This window comes from Gavia stellata, chromosome 3 (assembly GCF_030936135.1).
Source record: "Gavia stellata isolate bGavSte3 chromosome 3, bGavSte3.hap2, whole genome shotgun sequence".
NCBI lineage: Eukaryota > Metazoa > Chordata > Aves > Gaviiformes > Gaviidae > Gavia > Gavia stellata.
Window position 1 is genome coordinate 72,902,597 of NC_082596.1, and position 11,130 is coordinate 72,913,726.

At 42.4% G+C, this 11,130-nt stretch overlaps 1 protein-coding gene across 1 annotated transcript; it reads left to right on the forward strand.

The window, feature by feature from the left end:
• Positions 1–604: 604 nt before the first annotated feature.
• On the forward strand, positions 605–7,350 carry FRRS1L (ferric chelate reductase 1 like). Its single transcript, XM_059815713.1, has 5 exons — positions 605–812; positions 2,597–2,681; positions 3,155–3,293; positions 6,465–6,711; positions 7,178–7,350. The coding sequence occupies exons 1-5, from the start codon at positions 605–607 to the stop codon at positions 7,348–7,350; spliced, it is 852 nt and encodes a 283-aa protein (XP_059671696.1).
• The last annotated feature ends 3,780 nt before the right edge of the window (positions 7,351–11,130 follow it).

Sequence of the window (11,130 nt, forward strand, 5' to 3'; positions counted from 1 at the left end):
CACCGAGCAGGAGTTACCACGTCCTCTTGAAGCACGTGCTGAGAGGTTTTGGTGAACCGAGGCCACAGGGGCGGCCGGGGACGGCCCGGTGCTGCCCCCCGAGAGCGGGGCACCGGCCGGCGGGAGAAGGTCTCCCAGCGGCAGAGTGGCTGCTGGGTGGGGTGGGGTGGGGTGGGGTGGGGTGGGCCGGGGGGTGCTCCCGGTGTGGGGCTGGGGGGCCGCGGGGAAAGGCGGCCCTGCAGCCCCGAAGGAGCGGTCCCGCCGGGGAGGCTCAGTGCTGCCAGGGCTTCGCCCGGGAGGGGGCTGGGGACCGCCCCGCCCACGCACACTGCTCCCACGCGCACCCCACGCCTCCCACGCACACCCCCCACGCACACCGCACCCCTGCACCTGTTCCGCCAAACGCCCTCCCACACCGCCCCCTCACCCGCGGCCCCGTCCCTCCGGCACCGCCCGTCCCCGGGGCCGGGCGCCCCCCTCCGCCTCCCTCCGCCTCCCTCGCTCCGCCGGCGGCGGCGGCGCAGGAGCCCGCGGGCGGCCGCGCAGGAGGCGCGCTCGGGCGCCGCCGCTGCCTCCCCGCCCCGCCGCCGCCGCCGCCGCCGCCATGGCGGTGCGGAGCCGCGGCGTTTGGCGGCGGCTGTTGCTGCTGCTGCTCCTGGCCGGCTCCGCCGCCAGCCCGGCGGAGGAGGGCGGCGGGCGGCGGGAGGCGGGCGGCGGGGAGCACGGCGAGGAGGCGGCGCGGCCTCACCACGACTCCTCGTACGGCACCTTCGCCAGCGAGTTCTACGACCTGCGCTACCTCTCCGAGGAGGGTGCGGCGGCCGGGGGCCGGCGGCGGGGCCAGGAGGGGCGCGGCGGCCGCTGGGCGAGCTCGGCGCGGGGGAGGGAGGGCCGGGCCGGGCGGTTGGAGGCGGCCCGCCGGCGGGCGGGCGGCGGCGGCGTTCAGCACGAAGGCCAGCGCCCGCCGCCATCTTCGGCCTCCAGCCCTGCCGCTCGGGGGCCGGGGCCGGGCCGGGGTGCGCGGGGAGCCCCGGGTGCCCTGCCCGGCGGCCGGGCCCTCCGCAGGGCTGGCGCCTCGCTCCCCGCCGGGCTGCGGCGCAGCGGCACCCCCGGGCCCGGGCATCTCCTCCAGGCAGTGGTCGGGGCAGCCCAGGCCGGGCGGCGGGGCCGGGGGCCGCGGGGCTGCGGCCCGAGCCGGGGAGGCGGCCGCGGGGCCGGGCTCCCTCCCCGTCCCGCTGAGCGGGGCCGGCCGGCGGCGGCTCGCCTTCCAAGGCGCAAACCCCCTCGTGAAAAGCTTTCCGGGCTGCTAACTTAAAAGGAGTCCCGGTTTTTGTGGTTTTCGAAATGCCCTGTGATGTCTTAAGTGGTAAGAAATGCAGTAGTCGTGTCCGGTTTTTGTGGGTTTTTGAGTTACAAATGGCAGAACGTTAAAACTCCCGATTTGTGGCTAGGCGTCATTGAAACCTGGTTGTTTGATGCATTTGAAAAGAAGGAAGAAGTGAGAAGATAGGATGTCCAGTGGCCAGTCTTTCGGTGATGATCCGCTACAGGCTGCAGTGAAATTTTGCTCACTTCATACATTTAAGCTGGCTAATTTACCCAGGCCCCTGATACTATTAACGGAGGCTGTCATTTGCAGTTTACGGCATACTTTGTCTCTCCATTGGCATTGTCAGAAATCTAGGAAAGCGAATCAGGGCTCCCAAGGTTACATGTTCCTAAAGTTGTGTACAGTAAACATTCCCGTGTGTTTCCCATTCAATGAAGCACTTTCAGAGGATTTTCTAGTTTCACAACTAGCACTTTGTTTTTCAGTCGGCTAAGTAAAAGAACATCCTATTGAAATATCTGTGTTTGTGCAACGGACACAAACTTCTACAAGCCAAGACAGAGAAGGTCTGTTTGCAAATGTTCGCACTTTCTCTTTGGTGTACTATCGTACAGCAGACAGGGAATTGCTTGGAGTCATAACTCTCATTGTCCGGCTCTTCTGGGTCTTACCTCGTAAGTGATTGCAGGTCACCGCTGCAGACAATTCTGCATTTTGATACTCTGTTACCTTTTATTACAATGCATGTTTTATTTTACTTCTTAATGGAGCATGTATTATAAGGTCCTTTCTGTATCCATTCCTACAGCTCTGAATCTGATGCCCTGCATTTACACTTAATACTCTCATTTATGGCTAAGGAGTCAGATTTAGTTCCCTTATGGATTTCCTGAGGCTAGTAAGAGTGCACAAAGGGATAGCTGAGCGGAGATCCCTAATTGTTAGTTGACTGCACTATTCCGTGTTCCTGCTGCCTTAAGTTAACTTTTGCCCTTGGTGTAGCAAAGCCATGCTCCAGCACCCTTCTCCCTTCTTGACGAATGTAGGCAAACTGAGAAAAAATTTGTTTCCAGTTATCAGTGTTGCTTTGGTACCTGGACCTAGGACTGTCTGAGCAAGGGATTGTGTATGTGACAAAGTAGTCCCTCATCTGAACAGCTCAGTTACCAGCAGGCAAAGTAAATGCTATGGGAACCCTTTCTCTTTAGTATTATTGATTTTTATTCCTTGTATTTTATTTAGTAATGATTTGTTCTGATCATACAGGTTATCCTTTCCCTACTGCTCCTCCTGTGGATCCATTTGCAAAAATCAGAGTAGATGACTGTGGGAAAACCAAGGGATGCTTCAGGTCAGTCTGATACAAGAGTACAGATAGCTTTATATTTGCAAATGCTGACTGATCAGATTGGAGACTTTGGTAAACGTTCCACATTAATTTAATAAATGATTATTATTTGAGAACATACTTTGTAGTTGTGGACAATATCACTTGAGGAAACTAAAATATTTAAGGATGTACGTCATAGTTATGGACCTACAGTTATTTCACGTTTCTTGTGTTTTCATGAAGCACGCACTTACAAAACCGGGGCTAGGAAGGTCAACAGAGGGATACTGTGTGTAATTAATTGCTTGCTGCAATGTTTAAATACTACACATTCTTACACTAAAAAGGTAATAATTGCAAACACTTAATTAATGGTACTTTGTGTATAGCATAACATAGCATGCATTCTTTCAGTTTTTTCTTGCAGAAACGTAATTAAGTTCCATAGCAGGAAATTGCAAGGAAAAGTTACATATATTTCCAATTCCATTTAGATATGGTAAACCTGGATGCAATGCAGAGACCTGTGACTACTTTCTAAGTTACCGTAGAATAGGAGCTGATGTTGAATTTGAGCTGAGTGCCGACACTGATGGCTGGGTGGCAGTGGGATTTTCCTCAGACAAGAAAATGGTAAGACATGTACGGTTCTTCATGTTGACAGTGTGCATACTTTTACATGCTAGGATGTAAATGGTTTAAGTAAATGGTCAGGAAAAACTGACTTGCTGAAGACAAAGCACCATTTCGTAGCCAGCCTGGGAGCAGAAGGCAGGCCTACTACCTCATCCTTCCTAATATGTCTTTTCCCTTCTTCTCTGAGAATTACAACCGTGTTTTGGTTCAGCTTTGAATGTCCAAACGTCATTAGCTTTTTGCCTTTTTATTAGAAAAGCCCTCAGGGATAAGCCAATTCACATGGAAATGTTCTGTCGTGCTTTGTGCCAGTGTTACTTGGACAAAAGGCACACCAGAAACGAAATAGCAAATAATTTTATTCTTCTGTAAATCAGCTGTCTCTCAGTGATATAAATCTAGCTTTCACCGTTAAACTTTGGATATCTTTTTGTTTCTTTCATACCTGTGTGTTGTTCCAGGGAAGCCACAAATGTGTGATAAATGACTCCTGCTAATTTAAACAGACATATCCTGGAAAGCAGTCTTGTAAAATTTTCTTCTTCTATCTCTGCTGGATTTTATTTGGTTTGGTTTTATGCTTATTCCTGTCCTTACTTTCTAATTCAAAAGCTTCGCTTTTCATTGTGTTTCAGTGAGCAAAATCGGAGCATGTACTGTGCAAACTTTAAAAAACCTGACCAATAGACAACTTATGCAATGATGTTTTGTCTGTGATCCTTGGTAAAATGTTTAGGATTAAAATGCAGTTCTTAATGTAGATGTTTGTATACAGAAACACTCCTAAGTATATAAAACAATACTAAGCCTATGTCCTAAATCACAAGTCAGAGGACAGGACTGTTTCTTGTACAGTTGTAAGCAGTAGTCTGAAAAAATACAGAATTTAGACCTCCTGGGCTAGGACCCACAAAAACGAATGGGAAGACTCGCACTGACTTAACAACGTTTTTATCAGACCCAAAATGAGAAATAGAAAGAAAAAGTGAGGGCAGGTGCTTTTCAGTCATTACTATGCATGTGTTAATATGACTCTATAAATAAACACAATAAAGATAGAAGCCTTTTGTGTCATAAAGAACAGTTCACGCCACAAGAAACAGTTTATGTTTTTAATGTTGTGAGGAACAGTATTACAGCAAAATTTTGGAAAGAGTTTAGATGCCTGGAAATGCAAGTACTCAACAGGGTTTTCAAAGCACCTCAGCCCGTTTAAGTATTTAGCCCCAAGCTATCGGAGATTGTGTTACCAGTTTGTAACTCTGATATACCTGCAGTAGATCCCAGGGTCCCACCACCTGCACCTCATCAACCCCTTGGAAAGCACCCCTTATGTTTCAGCCTGGGCACACCAAGCAGCACGTTAGGTCTTAGCTTCTGGTAAGAAGAATAAAGTATGTGTGAAGTAAAAGATTTTGCTACCAAATTTGCTGTGTATGTGTTCTAATGCCCATCAGACAGCTGGACTAAACCAGCTAGCATTTGCCTTCCTCTCATTCCCCTGCTGACTTCATCCTTTTTCATAACTTTCAGGATGTTTTGGTGTCCTGGGATACAGAGGTTGTAATGGCAAAATGATTCTGGGTCAAAACAGCTTGACTGTGGGAAGTGGGCTGTACCTTGGAGGCCCTAAGCAAAACGGTGTGGCCTGGATAGCTACAGAAGTTCAGGAAAAAAAGCTATTTTGTGTCCTCAATAGATTTTTTTTCTTTAAGTCCTGTGACCTATTTCTTTGTCTCAAATAACATTTCCACTTGCAGGTTTTTGTGCCTAGGCAGGATTTTATAATATCATTCTATTAATTGAGATTCAGAATACTTTTTTCTTTCCTTTTTATTTTTTTCTATGTGAAAACAGCTTTATTTTTGACTCTGTGCTTAAGAATGAGGGATTTGTACTCAGATGTACAAAAATTAAACTTGGAAAATAAGTTATGGAGAGCAAGGATAGGCTCAAGACAGAAGGTGGCAAGGTTGCCTGCAGCAGCACCGAGGTGCAGAAACTGTTCAAGCATGTGTTTTATGTGTTACCTAGTTGTCCCCTTTTTTCCTCACTTTCAGCACATCTTTTACAAATCCACATAGCAATATTCCCAGCGAGCTGAACTGCACCCTTTTTCTCTCCTTTCCCTATAACAAAGAACTCAGAGATGATCACAGTAGCAAGCATCATTGTCTATCATCAGCATGACGTATCAGAAAGATTAGTATTGGAGAAGTAGGATCTATACTTAATGTGGTGCCGATACCTGTGGCAGTGGTGTTCAGTAAAATGCCCTTCCTCCAATTTGCAAAGTGTTTTAATGGTTCCTCATACTAAGGCTTCTATGAGATAGTACTCCTAAAATTAAAGCTAATCCCAGAGTAATGCAGTGCTCTACCACTTTGGCAGTGACCTTGAGTAACTGTTCTAGCAACTGGGTTAATATTCCTACAAATGACCTCTACAAACAATTGTCTTGCACTTCCTTCTGTCCGTTGTTTCTTTGCTTCATTGTATTGCTTGGTGGCTGTTTATGATATGTGAAGAAGCACATGTCGCTTACTCTTTCCTTGTATCTTATGGTGTCCTGTATTCTGTTACTATTTGCTGAACATTTTTCATTTTCTCTTAAGAGACATAAGTGATGTTCTCTTAAGTGAACATGAAAAGAGATTAGAAAAGACAGACTGTAATTTATGTTATTATTTGCCAAGATTTAGCAGATTCACCTCCTCTATTTTACTAAATTGTATTGGTTTTCTGTCCATGCAGTGGATTTTGTACACATCAAGGATTCAAGACTGTCAGTTTTTATGAAGCAGGATCCCACAACTTCACAAATTACAGAAGAAAACAGCCTTCCACTGATCAATTAATTGTGTGATGTCAGGGTGATATCATGTCTTACAAATATCTTACATTTGTTAGGTAAAATAACTCTTAGAAAGATCCAAAAGAGAATTCAGAGATAGTAAGGGTAAGTAAATATTACTATCCACTTTATGCTGTTCAATCTGGTTAATTGACATATTATTAGGGAAACAAATATTTCTGTATATGTAACTTAGAAAAAGGGAACGAGAGCCCCAGGTCTTGATTGGTTTTCAATAATTAAAATTATATAGATAAATAAATAAATTTGTGACACTTTTGTTTTCCTTCTACCAATATGTTTTTACCACGTAGGGAGGAGATGATGTCATGGCTTGTGTTCATGATGATAACGGAAGAGTCCGAATACAGCACTTCTATAATGTCGGTCAGTGGGCTAAAGAAATCCAGAGAAATCCTGCTAGAGATGAAGAAGGGGTTTTTGAAAACAATCGTGTAACATGTAGATTCAAGCGTCCTGTATATGTTCCCCGAGAGGAAACCATTGTAGATCTGCACTTGAGTTGGTACTATCTGTTTGCTTGGGGTCCAGCAATTCAGGGTAAGTTGATTTCCATGCTTCTGACAGAACTGGAGTGCCAAAATTGAGAAATGTCTTTCAATGGCATTATTCTTACTAGACCCCCTTTTTTTTAATGAACTAAAATTCTGGCAGCATGAGGCTTAAAAACAGATTAAAAGGAAGACGAGATAAATAGCAGAGTACTACATGTCATGTTTTCTTCACTATGCAGTTATTCCCTCTCCCCAAAGCTAAATTTAGGTAAGGATAATTCGTAACTATAAGTTCTGAATTCCTTTGAAGGATGTTTATTGTTTACTTGAATTTCATTTGTTTTATTCAGAATTTTAATTTCAGAAAGCGGAGAAATGACCCTACTCTCTGACAGCGTAATATTGCATGCTCCTGCAGATTTGAAAATTACTTGGCTTTCTACCTGTTTCTTTGGTAGAGTAATAGAAAAAATGCATCTGACATTATTTCTTTCTGCCCCTACCTATTAAAGGTTCTATAACTCGTCATGATATAGACTCACCACCCGTATCAGAGCGTGTTGTCAGTATTTACAAGTACGAAGATATTTTCATGCCATCAGCTGCCTATCAGACCTTCTCCTCTCCATTCTGCTTGCTTCTCATTGTTGCACTGACCTTCTATTTATTGATGGGAACTCCATGACCGATGGAAAACAGCAAGAATTTGTCAGTGGAAGTTTCTCAGGATGGACTGCTATACGGATGAACAATGCATTTTTCTATTGAAATTTATATCACACCACCATCATCATCTAGCTGCTTTTGAACATAGCTTCTCAGAAGAATGAAATAACCATCTCCTATGAGTGGCAGAGTGGTGACAAATCATTTAAGAATAATCAGTGAACACATAGGAGAATATTTTCAGTGTTGTGACTACTTGCTTAAAGAAAAGGAGACTTTTGTAAAATCAATGTGAGTGCATGTGTGCGTGTTTGGGAGGGGTGTCTGTATGTGTGTTTAGGCGAATTTAGTGATGGACATCTTATCAAATAATAAAATTGCCTTCTGAATTGCTCTCAAAAAGCAAATTTGGGAAAACATTATAATGCTGTTTGGTAGTTCTGGTGCAGACAGCACAACTCCAAGTGCAGTTTCTGAACTTAATATCAGGATACCAACACAGCAGTATAAAACCTGCCCTTCAGTAATGGACAGTTCTCCCACATTTTTTTATATTTATCAAGGTTCACTTGCTCTGGTACTTTCCAAGACTAAATTTGCATAATCAAGCATTAACATGACTTTTTTCAATGGAAAAGAGGTGATGAATGTCTTTATAACAATACTGTTTCAACAGCCTTCTTGAAAGAAATGGCTACTTCTTTTATGAGTGAGATATAAAGTTATTTAAACAAGGGGAAGGGAGAATACAGTCACGTAAATTCTCCATACATAGGAAAAACAGATGTAAAACATAGGGAATATAGAAGTTCCCAACAAGCCATAGACGTCCTCCCAATAGATTAAATAAATTTTTCTCTTTTTGTGAAAAAACAGTAATATTGCTGACATGTAAATATGTTTTTAAGCAGTTGTGTAGTAGTATGAAGTAATCTGGTTTTCTGTGTTGTATGCCTGTATATTCCGTTCATATTAAAGATGAATATGGGCAGCTAGTGTTAACTTACAAAGAAATGGAAATATAATTGAGATTATTTGTAAGGAAAGATAGGGATTAATAAGAACCATTGCTAAAATGTAGTTACTGTGGAAAAAGATGAGCTAAGGAGGAAATACATTAGATTTTTTTTATCACTAATAAATATTACAAAGATGAGCACTAAATATTACCAAAATGGAAGTGTCAAAAGGTATTTATGAGCCACAGAATATTATGAAAAACTTTGATTTCTTGAGGAGAATTTCTGTTCTTCACATAATAGGTAGTGTATGACATATATAGTTGTAGTAGTCAAATGTGCTTAGATAAGGTTGCTCATTCACTTCCCAACTTGCATTAAAATTCTATTTAAATAGAAATAAAATTTGAATTGTGCCGAAGTTCTATCTATTGTGATACACTTGAGGACTCTGTAACATAGGACTTGGCAGAGTATGTGATGGACCTCATTTCTATTTTCATTGCTGCATAGAGTAAATTAACTAGCTTTGCTGGGTTTGCATCATTATTCACACACTGAAGTTTGTAGACTAATTTTTTTTTAGGCTCGGCATTCCTCAAATCTATGCTTAGAGTATATGAATTAGGTTTGGAGAGGAATTTTCTCCATCACAAACACTTCATCACTATTTCAAAAGGAAGACTGCTTAGTAATACATATTTTCATTGATGTCTTTAAGAATTTGTTCACTTAAAATTACTGGACTAGAGTTCAGGAGGAGGAAGAGAAATTCAGAATGAAGTGAACTTTAAAAGTGCATATAGTAGCTTTATTTAGTACGAATCACTTCTCTCAAGTTGGATAACCTACTCATCATCTGATGAAATACATAATGGAGATCACCTAATAAGGAAGGTCTGCTTTGGTCCATGATGGCTGTAAAATTTAGCCTTAAGATTGGCTGAAGCAGAGAGCTGAAGCCTTGGATAATGAGTTTTATATTCAGCAACCAGGTGAAGTGAAGAAATCATTAGGGGAAATTCTTTCTCCTTTGTGCTAATTTGTAGGCAGCTGAGATAGTGCAGCTCCTTCTCGGGGATCACAGCTATTTAAAGTAGCCTCAGGGTTGTTTTAGTTTATGGCCTTGTATTTACTGTTTTAGTTTCAGGTACTTACCTGATTACCCACTACAGGGCTAATCTAATAATTGAAAGGTACTGAAGTAGGATAGAAATCCATTTTGGCTTCTAATTTCTTTTTTAATACAGTGCTGGATTTAGGATAGTCTGGCTGGACCCAGGCACAGAGGTAAGATAAAGATGACAATAATAATACCAAGGTAAATGTGCAACACCCACAGAGCTGTTTTCCACTTAGATGGAGTCAGTTGTGGTTTAAAGTTCAGGCTCTAGAACAACAGCAAATTCGGAGCACAGGCAGAGCTGCTTAAGGATATGTTGGCTGCAAAGTATAAACTGCTTCAGTCTTCAGCTGTATCCATGTTCTCAGTTAGGGTAGAAAACATGTATTTTTTTTCCTTGTCAGTGTGCTGTTTGGTGTTTTCATCATCGTATTTTTCTCTTGTTGAAGTATTAGCAGAAATGTACATTTCTATAAAAACTTACACCCAAGCTACAAAGTACTTAATTAGCACTAATTAAGTATTTCTAATCAAATGGGAGGAAATAAAAGGCTACAACAAGCAGCAAAACAATCTATTCTTTGGCATTTCAACTGATGGGTGAGTTTAGTACTGAGTTTGTCTGAGGGTTGCTCTTTAGAGTGGGAAAAGCCGGGATATGAGGTTCAAGTTGACAAAGAAGGTACAAGTGTTCAGAAATTACTAGTTGGGAAGACATATGAGAAGAAAAAGGCCATAAGAGAAATGAAAATGCTTTAACTCAGCGGTATTTAACTTTGTATGATACTTGGTAAGTCTTAACATTTGAGTGGGCATAGTAACTTGTCATGGAAGGTATTTTGGTTTTCATGTGGGGTTTTTTTTTTTTTCCTTTTTAATATTGAAAAGCAGGATTGATCCCTGTTACACAAAGTTACTACAAAGTAACTTTCTTCAAAGTGATTTTTAAGTGATTATGGCATTTCAAATAGGTTTTTTTATTTTTCTAATTAACGGGTACCAACACAAGCTAGAGGAAAAGGTCTCCTTTGGAAAAGGTCTCCTTTGGAAAAGGTCTCCTTTGGAAAAGGAGGCAAACGTTTCCTTCTGCAAACCAAACCATTTTTAGTTTCTTTATGGTGACTACCAGCAAGCAGCTGTTAAAGAACACATTTCCAAAGTGCTTTTATTTTGAGAATTACTTGCTGCAGGGTGACCTAATACAGAGCCATAGAGTTTAGAAAGTGCATGTTTAGAGTACGGTGTTCTTTGGAAATTTAACTTTTATTAATTAGAAAGATAGGACTGGCAAAAACCATAAGGCATTAATTACCCTCCTTGAATATGTCCTTTCCATGCAGAACAAAATTCAGTTGTCACTATTGCTTGTTACATGAACCATGCTATCACCCTCTGCTCGCTTTGTCCACCTGATCTAGAATGTTTTATACTTCAAGTTTGTAAGCTTGTTGGAAGAGAAGTTAGCTGCTTATGTTTGTGATGGTGCCTATCACAAAGGGACCTTGTTTTGTGGCTGTAGTGTCTGACTGGTACCCTGCTACAAATAATAAGGTAGGCCTGAGATGACATTAATAATAAGTAGGATAGGAAAGAGAGAAAAAAAAGTGGAGAGGACAGACTTCTGTAAAGTAATTTTTTTCTTCCCTGAAATCAAATAACTATGTATATTCTAATGTATAGGTGAGATACTCCTAGATGCTAATTGATCCCCCCCAAA

Coding starts and splice junctions, on each gene's coding strand:
- FRRS1L (XM_059815713.1), top strand. CDS start 605: ATGGCGGTGCGGAGCCGCGGCGTTTGGCGGCGGCTGTTGCTGCTGCTG. Junction 2,682..3,154: donor AAAACCAAGGGATGCTTCAG/GTCAGTCTGATA, acceptor AATTCCATTTAG/ATATGGTAAACCTGGATGCA. Junction 3,294..6,464: donor TTTCCTCAGACAAGAAAATG/GTAAGACATGTA, acceptor TTTACCACGTAG/GGAGGAGATGATGTCATGGC.